The following is an 18330-nucleotide window of genomic DNA, read 5'->3' as shown; positions in this document are numbered from 1 at the left end:
GCATTATTTAAAAAAAAAGAAGAAGAAATAAAACTGGTTTTGCCCATCCCACTCACTTCTCCCCCACACTCTCACCACGCCCCCTTCCTTCCCTCCCTTTTCCTGGACCAGGCTGAGACTTTTAGCAGAAAAACCCTCAGTCCTGCACAAAGGCTGGGAATACACAGAGAGATAATAAAGTGGTTTTTTGTACAGATCACAGATGAACAATCTGTAGTTTTACATGGGAGAGGGGAAAATACTGTTTGACTGAAGCCTACAAGGGCATGGGATGTGCTGCCTAAACATTCATGAGAACTGTCCTGGTGTCCCTGCTGGGTGTCTCCTCAGACCTCATCAGACCCTTGGTCTCAAGTGCTGGTGCCTGAAAATAATAGTGCTGAGATAAGTCTGGATGGAGGTGACTGCATGTCCTTGAGAAACTAAGGTCCATTCCCTTATGGAGAATCAGCTGGGGATGGAAAACCAGTTGAAGAAAGAGAATCCAAGGTGAAATGAGTAGAGCTGGGCTTAACTCTTGTTCAGGAGCCTCTTTACATCCATAATTTTAACAGAAATATTTTTTTTGGAAATTCTTTTATGCCCAGGCATATCTTCCAGGTAATAAGTGACATTTTATTAGCTGCCAGAAACAATATGTAAGTGCATTAAAGGTTTTCCAAAACTGAAAAAGAAGGAAGAGTAAAACAACCCATGTGACCCCATAGGAAAAAAAATAGGACAACTGCAGGACTAAGGATGATGGAAATAAATTTAATTGCAACAAGGGTGATTAACAAGGTCTGGAGCAAGCAAAGGCCACAGGAGAAACTTCAGATGGGACTCAATTAAAATAGGCTGGGACAAAAAATATTTTGCAGCCAGCAAACAATTTAGGGTGTGCTGCAAACAGGCCATCTGGCTGTTTTCCACTGTATGGCCTGACTGTGTAGGTACTTCGTTGAACTTTCACTGTAGTGACCTTTCCTTTTCTTGCTCCCTCCACATTCTTCATCCCTTTAAAAACCTGGGGATGTGGTTGGAAGAGCAAGGGATTAAACCTGTCTGCACACAGGTACACACTTCCCTCCACACACACTCAGATTCTCAAATAAACATATTTACATGCAGCAAATTTAGGACACTGCACACAACCCAATACAGAAGCACAGCTTTAGGTGTAAAATAAAGAGGTAATAAACTTGGTGAAAGGTACAGTTGTTCTCTGGGGTGGGGAGCTCCTGAGCCTACCACCAGTTCCCAACCCTGCCTTTTTTGGAAAGGCAAGAGCTTTTCCTGAATCCTTCCTGGCCCAGGCTAAATTGGAGAGGGCCTTGTTTTTGTCTTGGGCACTGGTTAGAGGAGGTAGGGTGGCTGGAATTTTTGTGGCAGTTTAGTTGGATTCTTTTTCCTCTGGACTGCTCGGTGTCCTACACAGGGACAGCCACCCTGATGCAGAGGCACAGCCATGACCTGCTGTAACTTCTCCTGCCTCCTCCTCTCTTCTCACCACAAAAGCTGCCTGCTCCAGTTGCTCTCCCTGAAAGTGCAAATGGAGTTTTGCAGGAAAGCAATCTGCAGGGATGGAAGGTGTTTCTGTAACATGGACCTTGCAGAAAGTGTGATCATTGCTGCTTGTGTGTAGGGCTCTGTGCTGCAAGAATTAGTCCCTCACAATGACCCCTGCTAGAGCTTGGACAAACCTTTCTTGGTGATCATCCTAGGAAGAGCTCCACTGAAGTGTGTCCAGAACAACTTCTCTCCAAGGTGACTTTTTCTGCCAGAAGATAAGGAGCCTGCAACTGAATTGGAGTTTGCCAGCAATGACTTGGTAGCTCCTGTGAGTTCTGGAGCTCACCTTTTTCTAGTAGCCAGAATACCTCAAAGTTTTACAAAAAAAGTAGTCAATTGGGGTCATCTCCAGAGGCCTGTGTTATTTATGGCACATGTTGTAGGGGTACTGGCTGTGTCCTCAGTGTGTTTCTCAGTTCCAACTCTCTCCTTAACCATTCAGTTACAACTGGGGCCCAGTCAGTAAGATGCTGAGCAGGGGGCATTCCTGACACTGCTTAGCCTGCTCCAGGCTTTACTCTGCCTTTACTCATGCAGCTCAGGTACTCACTTATCACTGAGAACATTTCCTTTGCGCCAGGTCCCATCTCAGCGAGCACACACTGATACTCCCAAGTGCTGAACTGTACCTTCCTGCTCCTTGGACACAGCTGCCTTAGTCTGAGCCCACACCTCTGTCAAGACAGCATCCATACTTGAGCTAGTCACCCTCCTCTGCTCTGACTGTCAGCAGAGAGGAATCATCAGTTTTAAGGCATATCATCTCTGCTGTATAATCTGTTTAGATGCTGCTTTAAAATGAGAGGAACAAATTCCCCAGTTCCCTTGTCTAGACAGACCAGGTCTCCATCATCTGTGCTATCCACATCTGCTCCCTCTTTACTTACTTGCTTCCAAAACTGCTCCTTCAAGCAGCTGTTTGCTCATTAACATGTGCTTGGACATCCCACTAGAGACAACACGGAGTAGAAGTATTGCAGCATGGAACCACTGCTGTAACAACAGGACATTAATCAAAGGCATTCCCAGCATAGCGAATCCCAACCAGAGCTGCATGCAGACTCAGGGTTGGATCTCTTTGGCATGCTTAAGGAGAATGAAAAATGAAGATCAGCGCTGCAAACAGCACCCTGAGGAGTAGGTTGGGTTTCTAACTGGCAGGGACTCAACACTTTCGCAGAATACACCCAAAACATTGTTATTGTGATTTGTTTAACCACTGCTCACAAGGAAAATCCATTTCCTCTGGGCTTCTGTGGGATAAGAGGAGGTTGAGTTTTTTTCTCCATAGCTCAACCAAACTGCAAAGATACTGCTGGTCCCAGCTGTTACCATGTGAGGCTGTTTTTCCCTGTGAACAAAGCTTGAATTAGACTAGGAGTACATGAGCTCGTCTTAGCCTTTGGGACAAAGTGAATTTCTTCTGTTTAGAGCATTTTGTTCTGTGATGTCTAATTGGTGGACAGATGAACCTGCTCTCCTCCTACCCACTGCCAATGTACAGAGAAATAACAAATGTGTGGGACTCAGAACAGTACCAATTTGCTTTAGGCACGGACCCTAAAAGTTTTTTCAGCCAGCCAGCTCCCTTTATATTTAAACACTTCTGTTTCCCTGCTCTAGGATGTTTCTATTCAGGTCTAAAGCTGCCTGCCTCTCTTGGCTGAGCTTATCTCATGACATTCAGGGCTATTCAGCTTATTTGGATTCTGGCAAAATGCAAGTTGGATGAAAGATACCTGATCTAAGGAGCCTGGAGAAGTAAGAGCTTTTATTTAATGCTCAAGCATGTATCACAACTAAAGAATTAGTTACTAATGGCTAGAAGAGTGTCCTCTGCCTGAATCCCTTCTGCCCTGGAGGGTCCACCCAGCTTCCAGGGCTCACATAATCTTTACTTTCCTAGTTCTCCTTTTATCCAGAGGACGCGAGTGCAGGATATACACTGGAATGGCAGCTATGGCATGGTGCAAGTAGAAACAATCTGAGCCCAGTCTACAACCTCATTCCAGGGAAACAGTCCCTAGCCAGTGTTAGGCTGGTCCTTAGTGAAAACAGTGACCTATTCTAGGAGGGATCTGGATGCACAGTTGTTTGTTCTGCAGGAAACATTCCTTGAACTAAACAAGGATATGCTTCTGAGAGTGGACTTCAGTTTCCCCACAAATCTTAAAGATTTGCCAAATCTTAGAAGCTTTATCTGCTTCAAGTTTTCTGCTTTGCCTCAAGTATTAGTAGCTGGTCTGTGAGCTGGACCTGTTCCCCAAAATACAGGTTGAGCCAATTTCCTTCTCCTCAGGTCCTTGCTAGTGGATATTTCTGCACCATCTTTTTCTGATATCCTCATGTCAGCCCAGAGGTGTGCACTAATGCACAGAGAGGAATTCCTGTTTGGTTTAATGTTGGATAATGGCAGTAGCTCTCCTGATTGACTGCTTTCTAGGACACAACATCCCATTGCAGGCATGCTCTGCATCTTCTATATAATTTTATGTTTGATTCTATTAAAGCATGGTCTATTCAGTAACCCATTGGATCTGATACCGACCCCTGTAGATGCCCATTAGAAATATTTCCTTCAACGTCCATGTCCCTCAGATGGATCCTGTTAGAGACCCACCAGCCTGGCTTCTGCTAAGACATTTCAGTGGATGTGCAACTGACATTACACATCTTTATCACGGAACCCTGTGAAAGTCAAACCTTATCAAAACCTAATTACATTGTGTTGCAACCATGCAGGCAGCTTTATCAGACAAGCTTAGAATCGTGCCAAATAATAAAATCAAGTTTGGAAGCACCTGTTTTATGTACAAGTATCTAAACTAAGATTAATATTACGCCTATTCTTCAGTGCTTAATAAATTGAAATCTGTATCACATTTTCCATTATTTTGCCTGGAATTTTATGTCAATCAAACCAGCATGTGTCTATGAGGCTCATCGTTGTGTATCTTGGCTGACTACTGGCACAGTGCTTCAGTACTCGGGACCTGCCCCAGTGCTCCAGCGCAGATTATAAATGAACATCAGTGGGCCAGCAACTTACTCAGCCAGCTCTTCAAGGACTCTTGGGTATGGCTGTTTAACCAAGCTGATTTCAGACTGTTTATCCATAACAGATGGTGTTTCCAGTTCTCCTCGATTACTGAGGAGCAGAAGGCACCTCATTGCCCCCCACAGCCCATCCTGTGGGCGCGTCCCTCTGCCACTGTCCCAGTACTGACTGCCAAGCACTCTGACCTCCTCTGCAGCAGGGCAGTTGGTTTGGTAGTGGCCATCATTAACCATCATTAGAGGAAAATGGTGGAGTCAACTGTCGTGCTGCACAAGGGGTTCATAATACATTGTCTAGGCAGATATGACTCCTAACCAAAGAGACACCCAAACATATGTGCAAATGCACAAGGTCCCCCTGAGGTTAGCACTTACCTGAAATTTTATTCCCATGCCCAGCAGAAACTGGGATATGTCCATTTGGCCTTGTTTAGCCCTACAGCTGCGAACTGAAGTCTGCACACTTCTCTGCCAATGTGTTCCATCCCTGTTCTCTCCTATTTTCTGCCAGTATAGCTGTCTCTATTCACTGAAGATAAAGTTTTGTGATATGTCAGGTTGAAATTAATGAGTGCGTGGAGGTCAGTTTTTTTCATAAGAGAAACATTAATGCTGGACTGTACAGGATGGGGTTTATTTTTGGCCTTTTCTTGTGCCAGTGAGTATATTTAACGATCTACAAGGTCAATAGGTATATACTCAGAATGTTCCCTGTCAGCCGAAGTCAGTTGGAATCTTTCTAGATCCCAGGAGTTAAACATCCAATATTTGGACAGGTGACCTCAAAGGAAACACCAGTGATTCAGTAGGTGTGGTCCTTCCTTCTGAGTCAGGGCTGAAATGTGATGCCAAACAATGCTGTGTTGCCAGAGGACATGGTTTTTATTTGAAATATTGAAACCAACTTGAGTCTTGGTGGTGATTTAATATGCCATGATATTATACTGGATGATAATCCAGTTAGGATTAATTTAGTTGGCCTCCCTATATTGCTTCTGTCACTCAGTGTCAGCAGGATGCTCCTTTCTTTTCCTAAAGCTTTCAGAAGTAGAAGGTTGCTCTGACTAATTGAAGATCCCAATAGAATATTTTTAGGGTAGATTTAAGATGTGGATTTCTTCTACCAGTTCAGGATCCATTTGCAGTTAAGGCTTTGTATCTCTCAGAGCATGAGGTTGGACCAAAGAATTATAACCTTTGGCTTTTCCACCATGTAGAGGGAAAATTCCTTTCCAGAGCATTTTAAGGAATATGAAATGCTTCCAACCATCTGGCCTGAGAGTCAGTGCTGGCTTGGGTGGGGATACCCAATGAGGGGCAGCTCCTGTTCTGAGACAAAGGCTTAGTGGATGTAATGGTCCTTCTTGAGTAAAAATGTAATAAGTGTGAAGACCTGTTGTAAAATTGTCTTTCTGCTCCACAGATAAGATTGAATAACAAGCAAGAGAGTGGGAGACCAATATAATAAGTGATGCCTAGTAACACTTCTGTCTGCTGTACATAGCAGAGCATCTTATTTATTTGTCTCACAGACTTATTTCTGAAGCAAGAGGAACTTTGAAACAGCATCCTTCCCCAGGGACCAGCTTTCCCTGCCAGTGTGAGGAGTGTAGGAGGCTTAGGGGGCAGCTGAAAGCATTGCACTCAGCTCCCTGTGAACATACCACAAATCCTTTCTCCCTGTTATTTCTTGCAGGTAAACTATGACCACTTTACTATTAGTGTTTGTGTGTTTGCAAGCCATCACTGCAGCCAACTCTGTGGAGCTCTCAGGTACGTGTCCAGGGTATGGGAAGGTGGGACTGAGCCCTGTGCCACACTCTGGTTCCATCCCCAAGAATGGGCAGCGCCCTGAAATAAGTGTACTCAAGATCTGCACACAGGAGGCTCCTCTGTTCATGCGGCTGCTGTGCCACAGCCTCTCACTGCTCATGCACTTGGGGAGCCAGGGAGATAGCTGCAGGCAAAGGCAGATTTATGGGGAAACTTAGAAATTTCAGCATTCCCCTTTTTAAACATTATCATGTGTGATCTCGTAGCATGGGCAGCAGCTATGCTGCAGTGGAGCCCTTCATTCCCTTCATTCCCCCATCCAGCACTGATCCAAATGCCAAAAGCAACCCATGGTGCAGTGGTCATTGTCATAACTTCCCTTTATAGACTAGACCAAAAAGGTTGCATCCGAATATGTGGGGTACAGGTTTGCACAGCAGATATAGGCACTGGATCATATGAAAGCACTGGATGTTTTGTATTAAATGTGTTATTAATGTAACCATTGCTTTGTTTGGGAACTGACAGACAGTAGTGATGGCCTGGAAGTCAAGATACCTGAGCAGTCTCCCCTGCGTGTTATCCTGGGAAGCTCCCTGAACATCCCCTGTTACTTCAACATCCCGGAGGAACAGGACACCAGTGTAATGCTGAACCCACGGATCAAATGGAGCAAGCTCTCAAACGGGACCGAAGTTGTCTTGCTAGTGGCCACTGGTGGGAGAATCCGGCTCAACTCTGAGTACAGGGAGGCAATTTCCTTGCCCAACTACCCCGCCATCCCCACCGATGCCACTCTGGAGATCAAGGCGCTGAGATCCAACCACACTGGGATTTATCGCTGTGAAGTGATGTATGGGATTGAGGACAGACAAGACACAATAGAGGTCCTAGTGAAAGGTGAGATCCTGCCCTTGCTCTCTCCTCTCAAGATCTTGCTGGGCAGAAGGGAGGAAGAAGTACACGGATATTGAAGGCACAGCTCTTTCCAAAGGCACAAGCCTTTCCCATCAGGTCACAGATAAGGTGATGGGTGGGTAAGGAGAAGCCATGGGCCAGGCATTTATTTTATCAGGCTAGGACCAGACTAAACAAACCAGTAAAATGACTCATGGCAGAGTATGTGGCAAAAAAAGTTATCCTTCTGGCAGAAGGTGAATTACAGAGACAGCAAAACAACATCCTTGACAGGAGGTGGAACTGGATACGCTGGGTTGTTGCTCAGGCATGTGAAGCTGGAACAGGGCTGTTATCAGATCTTTAATTTTTTTCCAGACATTTTAGGAGATGGGATGCCCTCAGCTGGAGAATTGGGCTATTCTGGAAAAACTTTCATTGCCATCTTGCAAAGCCTATCCCAGTAATAGGTAGATAAAGTAACAAAAGTTTCAGACAATTCTTATATTTTCTGTAATTTTTGCCTTCTGTACAAGACAGGGAGATAGCTTTCACTGCAGAACTGTACAAGATGAGGTTTATTTTTGGCTTTTTCTTGTGCCTTCTTTGGAAAGAAAGGGGCTGGTGATGTGAGTGATGGCCATTGTCTTTTCCAGGCATCGTATTCCACTACAGAGCAATCTCCACAAGGTACACCTTGAACTTTGAGAAGGCAAAGCAGGCCTGCATCCAGAACAGTGCTGTTATTGCCACTCCTGAGCAGCTGCAGGCTGCCTACGAGGATGGGTACGAGCAGTGTGATGCTGGCTGGCTGGCTGATCAGACTGTCAGGTAAGGAACCGTGGAGGGGAAAGGAAAGCCTCAGCAAGGTCGTTAGGGAAGGGCTTCTGCAATGAAGCCACCGACTGAAAATGGTTGTTAAACAGTAGCTGTTGTAACTGCTGGTGTGCAGAGGGAGGTGGTGGATTGCTAGCCACTCTCTGAAAGGGGGGATCTAAACTAGGAAAGCAGAATGACCACTGTCCTCCTCAGCTGGTGTTGACAACTGAATGGACAGTGGTTTAATCCTGATCCTTCATCTTCTTCATCAGCAGAACCGATGCTGTGCCAAGATGCACAAGTGTGGCTCAGCCGTATCAAGCTGTGCATCCCCCACTGGGGAGGCACCTTGCCCTGATGTCTTTGGTCAGTGCTCCAAGGGCCATCAGAGTAAGGGCAAGACAGCAGATCATCCTTCCCTTCCCCCACAATCCAGGAAAAGTAAAAAAATCACCACACTGCACAGTGCTCTGCAGCATCCTCACAGCCTCCTGTGGCTGCCAGAGTCCTGCCCTCTACTCCTTATGCACCATCTCTCCCTCAGGTACCCCATCCACTGGCCCCGGGAGCGCTGCTATGGCGACAAGGATGAATTTCCAGGAGTGAGGACCTACGGTGTCCGTGAGCCAGATGAAACCTATGATGTTTACTGCTATGCAGAGCAAATGCAAGGTGATTTGAGGCTTTCATTGTTACTAGACACAGAAACAGCCAAAGCCCTCATCATGCTTAGGCTGGACAATAGTAAATACAGAGGGCAAAGGACTTAGAGAAAGGACAGGTTAAAGATGAAAAAGCATATACTCCAGCCAGGACAGATGTTCTCTACAGTCTCTTAGTTAGACCTTGGACAATTTTAATGTCAAATGACTAATGCAGTACAGAGGGTGGAGTCCGCCTAACCTATACTAGAGTCCACACCATCCTGCCTGGTCATCCATTTGAGGGTGTGACATTCAGAGATGTCAACCACTCATGCTTATGACAGGGATCCATTGAAATATTCAGTACAACAGGACTGCAATTGTCCTTTATCTCCCTCTTGCCCCAGTGCTCCAGCTGATTTGGTTAGTTCTGCTCCAGTCTGTATTCAGTCTGTAAGACTCCCTTTCTTCTGATGTTTATAAACAGTCACCAACACGGAGTTGCAGTTCAGCTCCAATACACAGGGCTCTCCATCTTATCCAAACTCTCAGGAGTGGGAAAGGGACAGAAAGGGAATTGGGATTAAATTCTACAGGGAATTCCTGTGCTAATGGACGGTGTGATTGCAGGTAAAGTCTTCTATGCCACTGCCCCGGAGAAGTTCACCTTCCAAGAAGCCTTTGACAAATGCCGCAGTTTGGGGGCGCGTTTGGCCACCACGGGAGAGCTGTACTTGGCCTGGAAGGACGGCATGGACATGTGCAGTGCGGGCTGGCTGGCCGACCGCAGCGTCCGCTACCCCATCTCCAGAGCACGGCCCAACTGCGGGGGGAACCTGGTGGGCGTGAGGACCGTGTACCTGTACGTCAACCAGACGGGGTACCCGCACCCCGACTCCCGCTACGACGCCATCTGCTACAGCGGTGAGTGCGCGGGGCCGTGGGACTAAGCAGCGTGTCTGCACACACCAGCAAGGAGTTCCCGCGCCAGAGATAACCTCTTGTTTCTTTAATGTTTGGGGTTTTCTTAAAAGAGGGAGACAAAGCAGGTTTGGCAAAGGACTAAGTCCTTATTTGGGTAGGAAGCAGATCCAGAAAGTACACGGCTGCTTGACCTGTACAAGAGGCTCTGCGGGGGTGGGTATAACACAGCTCGCCTCTCTCCAGTCCTCCCACACCTTCCTGCTTTCATAGCTCTCCTGGAGACATGGAGCAGAGCTCAGGTGCTTTGTGTACAAGACTTCGAATGCTGGAGATGGAAGAGAAGGAGAAAGAGAACAGGTCCGACCCTGAAGATGTGTATAGTGACATGATGTGGTACAGACACGTGACTGAGTTTCCGTGCTGGGATAAATCTGAGACTGATGCAGTCTCTGGCAATCATGGAGCAAAATTGCACCTAGGAAGTGGAGAGCATCCCAGATGCTCCCCCTTTTTTCTAACTGCACACTTCTCCCTGCAGCAAGAAGTGGGCAAAGCACAGTGATATATGGCCTATTCAGGGCAAACAGAGACTAACATTTGAATGGGATTGCTGTAGTTCAAAAAATAACAATATTTTAAAATATGTGTTTAAACCCCTCTGATCAGACCTATTGCATCAGTCCAGATGCATTTCCCAGACCCTTCAAGGTACCCAGTTAAGTGGCCAAGCTAAAGACTGGTTCACCAAACCACAGCCTTCTTATTATCTCAGGGTTTGCACCTGAAATTGCTGTATACAGTTAGTCCTTGTCTGAGCATATCTATCAAATTCTCTCTGAATCCCTTGATGTCTGAGAGGCTAAAATGAACCAGAAGGAAAGTGGAATTGGAAATAAATAGAGTTGGGAAAGCAGTATGAGAGGAAATCCCTGACAGTTTCTCATTCTCTCTCCCTCCCCAGCCAAGACCTGCTTTGCTGCATATCCAAGATGTCCCATCCCTCTCTTACCTGTCCTCACAGTTCTGCTCTATGCTGCTCTGCAAACCTTGTCATAGGCTGACCTTCCCAATGGCATGTTAAGCACTTTCTTCTAGACCCAAGGGATGTGATTTGAGCAGGAAAGTGATTTGGGAGGGAACAGGTGGGAGCTGTTTGAATATATTTGGTACAGCAAGTGGCCTTGGCTGTCCTGGCAATGAGGTTCAGATGTTTGTACGAGATGAGCTCTTAAGCTGTAGCCTTGGCAGAGCTAAATGAGATCGCAATCCTGGTGAAGGCTTCATGTGTGAGGATCCAGTTGTTTTTCTCCCACGGCTCAGACAGACCTGCCGTGGAGGTTACCCAAGCTCCCCTACTTCCCTCCGGCCACCCTAAATTCCTCGCAGCAGGCACTAGAGGTCAGTATAGACCTGAATATGGGCAAGGTGTTCCCGGGAAGGAGATCAGGGAGCACAGCAGGGAATGTCCCGCTGATTCACCAGCTGTGGAGCATGCGGTGGCTCGTTGCCTCGTGACCGTGCCCTGCGTGCTGAGGCGCTGCAGAGCCACAGTGGAGGAAGGAAAAGCATTTCTTTTACAAAACCACCATGACTTCCTTAATCCTCTCAGAGCCAGCAAACACCCAGATTCTTTTCGGAGGCGGCAGCAGTGCAGTCCACCTCCTCAGATTGACCTTGTCCTCTCTGATTGCTGCTTTGTATCCTGATGCAGGGGACGACGTCGAGACCCTGATCCCAGGGCAGTTCATCGATGAGATAGGGAGCGAGCTGGGCAGCGCTTTCAATGTCCAGACCGTCACCCAGACTGAGGTGGAGCTGCCCCTGTCACACAATGCCACGGAGGAGGAGGCCCGTGGCAGCATCGCCACCCTGGAGCCCATTGAGATCACACCCACCGCCACCGAGCTGTACGAGGGCTTCACTGTCCTGCCCGATCTCTTCACCACCAGTGTCACAGTAGAGACAGCTGCCACAGAGGAGGAAAATGTGACCAGGGGGGATGTCACAGCAGTGTGGACTGTGCCTGAAGAGGTCACCACCACAGACTTAGGTACTGCCATCACCACCACAGACTTAGGTACTGCCATCACCACCACAGACTTAGGCACTGCCATCACCACCACAGCCTTAGGCACTGCTGTCACCACCGAAACAGCAGAGGTGAGCTCAGTGGAAGAGGTCGTGGGGGTGACTGCCACCCCAGGACTAGAGTCTGCCTCGGTGTTCACAGTGGAAGATCAAATGGTGCGAGCGACAGCAGCCCCTGGTGCCGGTCACCTCCCTGAGCAGCCCATCTCCCCCACGGGTAAGTCACCAGCACTCCGAGAAGCCTGAAGATCAGTTTCTCCTCAAGGTACCCACTCAGCTGAAAGGAGCCTGAGCTTCTGCCATCACAGAGGGCATCCGGGTCCCTGGAGGTGTGCAGGCCTGTCTGGGACCAGGGACAGGCCGAGTGCTTCCACTACAGTAGGGCAGGAGGCGAGAGGAGGAGGCTGTGGGCCACCCCATGATGTGCTGACAAGGGCTCAGCTGGCTGGTGCTTGGGCTGCAGTGGTCACAGTCTGCTCTCCCATACGCATCTGACTCCAGGGGAGGGGAAAGTCAAGACAAAAAGATCCCAGAGGAGGGCAAAAGAAATCCCCAGAAGGGGCAGCAGAGCTCAATGAATGAGGCATCTCCATCAAAGTGGGTTTGAGAGGGATTGGTCCTTGCACTGTTGTTGGGAAGACCCTTTCTGGTTGCGCATCTCAGGGCAGGACAGTCCTGTACCTGCTGTCTCACCACGGCTTCTCTCCTCCAGGTGTGGTGTTTCACTACCGCTCTGCCACCAGCAGATATGCCTTCTCCTTCGTCCAAGCCCAGCAGGCCTGTCTGGAGAACAGCGCAGTGATTGCCACTCCCCAGCAGCTCCAGGCTGCCTACGAGGCTGGCTTTGACCAGTGTGATGCCGGCTGGCTGCGGGACCAGACAGTCAGGTAACACTACTGACTTGGGACAACACCTCTCAGAATGACTATTCAACCGTGAAATCAGGGCTTTGGTCTGTCCTGCTTCTCTCTTCATGAGCATCTAAACCTTTGCTGGCCCAAGGTTGTCTCCAGGCCATGATATCTAGTGGCCAATAGATCTGTTCTTCTCTACTTGTTTTCCTTGTCTCCTAACCTGTGTATACACTTTGCACCAGTGAGCTCTCTTGGTATGTAGAAAAAGTAGAGGAAAATTTGTGGTTTTTGCCCCAAGCTGTAAGTGGTTTTGTCTCCAAGTCACGCTGGGGGCTCTGAGCACCTGTAACTGTGAAGAGTTCATGTCCTGCTCCCAAGCACACTGAGGTTCTTCAGTCCTGGGTACATAAGGCTGACCTTGGGTTACCTCCTCCCTTCTTCTTTTGGTAGGTATCCCATTGTAAATCCCCGAAATAACTGTGTAGGAGACAAAGAGAACTCCCCAGGCGTGCGGTCGTACGGCATGCGTCCAGCCTCAGAGACCTACGACGTGTACTGCTACATCGACAGGCTCAAGGGTACGTTCTCCCCCTTCCCCTGCGCACTGCTGTGAAGCAAAAATGTGCTTCACACCTCCACATCCGTGTGTGCATGGGTGGGATGCAGGGATTCACACCTGTTTCCTCTCCCATCCCTCAGGCGAGGTGTTCTTCGCAACCCAGCCGGAGCAGTTCACCTTCCCAGAGGCCCAGCAGTACTGTGAGAGCCAAAATGCCACGCTGGCCTCTGTTGGCCAGCTCCACGCTGCCTGGAAGCAGGGCCTGGACAGGTGCTACGCGGGCTGGTTGGCCGACGGCAGCCTCCGCTACCCCATCGTGAGCCCCCGCCCCACCTGCGGCGGGGACGCGCCGGGCGTGAGAACTGTCTACCAGCACCACAACCAGACCGGCTTCCCCGACCCGCTGTCCCGGCACCACGCCTTCTGCTTCAGAGGTACCCTCCCAACCCTGGCAGGACACACAGACCTGTCTCCTCAGGGAAGGGGATTTCACGCGGGAGGTTGGGCATGTTGGGGTGCCGTTTTAGGTGAGGCACTTCACTGGCGTCTTGGATTGTGAATTTTTGGAAAATCCATCCAATGCCTTTTTATTCCAGCTCTGCCTCCTGCGGAGGAGGAAGGGGTCACCCCATTCTTTGAAGATGTGCTGGCAACACAAGTGATCCCTGGAGTGGAGGGGGTACCCTCTGGGGAGGAGGTGACCGTGGAGACAGAGTTTGCCACTCAACCTGAGAATCAGACAGCCTGGGGGACAGAGGTCTTTCCAACTGATGTGTCACTCCTCTCAGGTGGGTTCAGAGCTTCTCTGTAGCCTGTGTCATGCTTGGCTGATGGTGTAGGGTTGGGACACTCCCAAAGTATAAATAATTTTCCCAACTCCTTCTCTTTGTTTGCTCTTCCTTTTCCAGTGAGTCCATCTGCTTTTCCTCCAGCTACCATAATACCAGAGGAAACAAGTACCAGTGCTTCCATCAGTGAAGTGTCAGGGCAGGTGACTGAATCTGGAGAACACCAAGTCAGTGGTGAATCTTCGGCATCCGGGTGGGTATCTGGAGTCCCGGACACAAGTGGAGAACCAACTTCTGGAGTTTTTGAACTTAGTGGAGAACACTCAGGGACTGGAGAGAGTGGATTACCATCAGTAGACCTGCATACCAGTGGCTTCCTACCTGGAGAAAGTGGGTTGCCCTCAGGGGACCTGAGTGGTGTGGCTTCTGGTGTTGTTGATATCAGTGGCCTGCCCTCTGCAGAGGAAGAGGTATCAGTGTCTACTTCAAGGATACCAGAAATTAGGGGGATGCCATCTGGAGTGGAAAGCAGTGGGCTGCCTCTTGGAGCTAGCGGAGAAATCTCTGGCACTGAGCTAGTCAGTGGCATGCCATCTGGAGAGGAAAGTGGACTCGCTTCTGGTTTTCCTACCATCTCCCTTGTGGATACCACATTGGTGGAAGTCGTGACAACAGTGCCGGAACGGCGAGAGGAGGGAAAAGGGTCCATCGGAGTCAGCGGTGGAGGAGATCTGTCAGGGTTTCCATCCTCCGAGTGGGACAGCAGTGGTGGAATCCAAGGCTTGCCCTCAGGAGCTGAGCCCAGTGGGGAGCCCTCTGGAGGGCTGGAGCTCAGTGGGGAGCCCTCTGGGGTACCCAATCTCAGTGGGCTGCCCTCTGGAGGGTCTGAGCTTAGTGGATTGCCCTCAGGACTGGATGTCAGTGGAGAAACATCTGGAACACCTGAGGTCAGTGGCCTGGTGGACCTAAGTGGCCTTACCTCTGGTATGGATGGAAGTGGCGAGGCCTCCGGCATTACCTTTGTAGATGTCACTTTGGAGGAAGTGACAACAACCCCCCCAATTACAGAAGCAGAAGCAAAAGAGACTTTGGAAATCAGTGGATTGCCTTCAGGAGGTGAAGATGCATCAGGCACAGTATCTGGGAGTTTAGACATCAGTGGTGAGCCCTCTGGGCGTGTAGACTTTGGTGGGAGTGTGTCTGGAGTGCTGGAGATGAGTGGATATCCGAGTGGAGTGATTGACAGCAGTGGAGATGTCTCTGGAGTTGATGTCACCAGTGGTCTGCCGTCTGGAGAAGAAAGTGGAATCGCTTCTGGCTTTCCCACAGTGTCTCTTGTGGATACCACTTTGGTGGAAGTTGTAACACAGACATCAATTGCACAAGAGGTGGGAGAAGGGCCCTCTGGGATGATAGAAATCAGTGGATTTCCTTCTGGAGACAGAGGACTATCTGGAGAAGGTTCTGGAGCTGTTGAGACTAGTGGATTTCCTTCAGGGACAGGAGACTTCAGTGGAGAGCCATCTGGGATCCCGTACATCAGTGGAGAATTTTCTGGAGCTACAGATCTAAGTGGACAGTCTTCAGCAGTGACTGATATCAGTGGGGAGGTCTCAGGGCTTCCAGAAGTCACTTTAGTCACTTCTGATTTAGTAGAAGTTGTGACAAGACCAACAGTATCACAGGAACTGGGTGGGGAAACAGCTGTCACATTTCCCTACAGTTTGGGGCCGAGTGGTGAAGCCTCTGCATCTGGTGAACTAAGTGGGGAAACATCTGCATTGCCAGAAAGTGGCCTAGAAACATCCACAGCTTATGAAACCAGTGGTGAAACATCTGCATTTCCTGAAACTAGTATAGAAACATCCACGACTCATGAAATTAGTGGGGAGACATCTGCATTTCCCGACTCTAACGTAGAAACATCAACCATTCAAGAAATCAGTGGGGAAACCTCTGCATTTCCTGAAATTTTCACAGAAACATCCGCAAGTCAGGAAGCCAGGGGTGAAACATCTGGCTATCCTGAAATTGTCATAGAAGCATCCACAATTCAAGAAGTAAGTGGAGAAACCTCTGCATTTCCTGAAAGTAGCACAGAAACATCCACAATACAAGAAATCAGTGGGGAAACATCTGCATTTCCTGAAATTAGAATAGAAACATCCACAAGTCAAGACATCAGTGGGGAAGCATCTGCATTTCCTGAAATTAGAATAGAAACATTCACAAGTCAAGAGGCCAGGGGTGAAATATCTGGCTATCCTGAAATTAGCATAGAAACTTCGACGGTCCATGAAACCAGCAGAGAAACATCTGCCTTTCCTGAAATCATCATAGAAACTTCCACAGTGCATGAAATTAGTGGAGAAAGTTCTGCATTTCCTGAAATTAGAATAGAAACATACACAAATCAAGAAGCCAGGGGTGAAACATCTGCCTACCCAGAAATTAGCATAGAAACATCCACAGTCCATGAAACCAGTGGGGAAACTTCTGCATTTCCTGAAATCAGCATAGAAACTTCCACAGTCCATGAAATCAGTGGTGAAGCATCTGCATTTCCTGAAATCAGAATAGTAACATCCACAAGTCAAGAAGCCCGAGGTGAAGCATCTGCATTTCCTGAGATTAGCATAGAAACTTCTACAGTCCATGATATCAGTGGGGAGACATCTGCATTCCCTGAGATTAGCATAGAAACACCAACAAGTCAAGAAACCAGGGGTGAGACATCTGCCTATCCTGAAATCTACATAGAAACATCCACAGTTCAAGAAGCAAGTGAGGAAACTTCTGCATTTCCTGAAATTAGAATAGAAACACCCACAAGCCAAGAAGCCCGGGGTGAAACATTTCCTGAGACTAGCACAGAAACATCCACAGTCCCTCAAACCAGTGGGGAAGCATCTGCATTGCCTGCTGCTAACATCAAAACAGCTGCCACATCTTTGGCCGGTGGGGAGCCCTTTGGTACCCCCGAGGAGGAGATTACTGATGCAGCATCTGGAGCTGTGACACACTCCATAGCAGGCATTTCAGGGGAAACCTCTGTCCCAGACTTTGTAATTAGTACCAGGACTCCAGATGTTGAAACAGCACAGGGACCCAGGAACCCTGAAGAGGCTCAGCTTGAAATAGAGCTTTCCCCTCCTGCAGTGTCAGGACAAGAGACGGAGACAGCTGCTGCTCTAGACAATCCCCATCTGTTGGCCACCACTACTGCTGCCCTGCCTCAAGTCTCACAAGAAGCAATTGACGCATTAGGACCCACTACAGAAGGTAACGTGTCTCATATGGAAGGGAAAACTTTGTGGGAGGGGAGGGAGGGAGGGTGTATAGCTGTCACTTTTTTGCTTTTTATACAACAGAGAACATTACCACAGAAGCAGCCTTGAGCAGAATATTCTCCTGGTGGAAAGCCATAAATATATGGGGGTTTTCACAGGTCATGATTATAGAATCATAGGATTGTTTAGGTTGAAGAAGACCTTTATGACCATTGAGTCCAACAGTTAACCCAGCACTGTCAAGTTCACCACTACAGTGCCATATCTACATGTCTTTTAAATTCCTCTGGGGATGGTGACTCTACCTTTTCCCTAGGCAGCCTGTTCCAATGCTTGGTAAACTGGCTTCACTTGACAGAGATTCCACCCTGGATGCAGCTGAGAACTTGGAGAAGATGGGCTGCAAGTCTCTGTCGTGTTCTGTTTCTCTTTTCATGATGTGCTGACTTGCTTCCTATACCCACAAGTGTTACTGTGGAGTGGGAAACTCTCCCTCAGCAGCTTTGCAGTGTCGAGGGGTAAGAGGCAAAGCAAGCCAGCTAGAAACAAAAACCTCTGCTTTGAGCATCATCCGCACTGAGTGCAACGTTTGTGTCGGGCAGACTGCTCTGATCCCTTTGGCATAGCATGTGACCACCCTCTGGTCTGTGTCTTATGCTGCTCTCTGCAGCTAGAATGGGATAAATGTGTGAGATGATGCTCAGAGCATCACTAGTTTGTGTCAGCTCTGCTGATAAATGCCCTTCTCTCCACCCTGCCTCTTTTCAATGTTTCAGTGTTCTGCCTTTGGTAGGATCCCTTGCTGCCAAGTATAAACAGACACAATATTTGAATCTGAATGACCATTTATGGTGAAAACACTCTGCTAGAGTTCTGACAACTATTCTCTGAGCAGTGTTCACGTGCTCTGAAAGAATTAGCATACTGCAGTAAGAAGAAAACGAGATGCGAGATGTTGTGCTTGCCGGTGGCTGCTTCTTGGCCGGGGAAGGAGCCCAGTCCCAGGAACACAGGATGTCCTGCAGCATCCCTGGACACAGCTTGGTTTCCCTGTGCTGCCATCAGGAGCTGGCACCAGGGAACAAG

The 18330-nt window shown here is 48.4% G+C and overlaps 1 protein-coding gene across 1 annotated transcript in view; it reads left to right on the top strand.

The window, feature by feature from the left end:
- The window catches only part of ACAN (aggrecan), a 46392-nt gene that overhangs the window by 14693 nt on the left and 13369 nt on the right, over positions 1-18330 (top strand). Inside the window, exons 2-14 of the mRNA XM_027688655.1 lie at positions 6305-6381; positions 6910-7281; positions 7935-8109; positions 8642-8769; positions 9372-9665; positions 11377-11715; positions 11797-11970; positions 12466-12640; positions 13058-13185; positions 13307-13600; positions 13763-13954; positions 14075-15946; positions 15998-17236. Coding sequence (XP_027544456.1) covers positions 6312-6381; positions 6910-7281; positions 7935-8109; positions 8642-8769; positions 9372-9665; positions 11377-11715; positions 11797-11970; positions 12466-12640; positions 13058-13185; positions 13307-13600; positions 13763-13954; positions 14075-15946; positions 15998-17236 — 5452 coding nt within the window. The 5' untranslated portion in view covers positions 6305-6311. The remainder of the gene's footprint in view (positions 1-6304; positions 6382-6909; positions 7282-7934; positions 8110-8641; positions 8770-9371; positions 9666-11376; positions 11716-11796; positions 11971-12465; positions 12641-13057; positions 13186-13306; positions 13601-13762; positions 13955-14074; positions 15947-15997; positions 17237-18330) is intronic.

This window comes from Neopelma chrysocephalum, unplaced genomic scaffold, assembly GCF_003984885.1.
Source record: "Neopelma chrysocephalum unplaced genomic scaffold, ASM398488v2 Primary Assembly neopelma1_75, whole genome shotgun sequence".
NCBI classification, from domain to species: domain Eukaryota; kingdom Metazoa; phylum Chordata; class Aves; order Passeriformes; family Pipridae; genus Neopelma; species Neopelma chrysocephalum.
The sequence above is the reverse complement of the archived record's forward strand: the minus strand, read 5'-3'. Positions and strand labels throughout refer to the sequence as shown.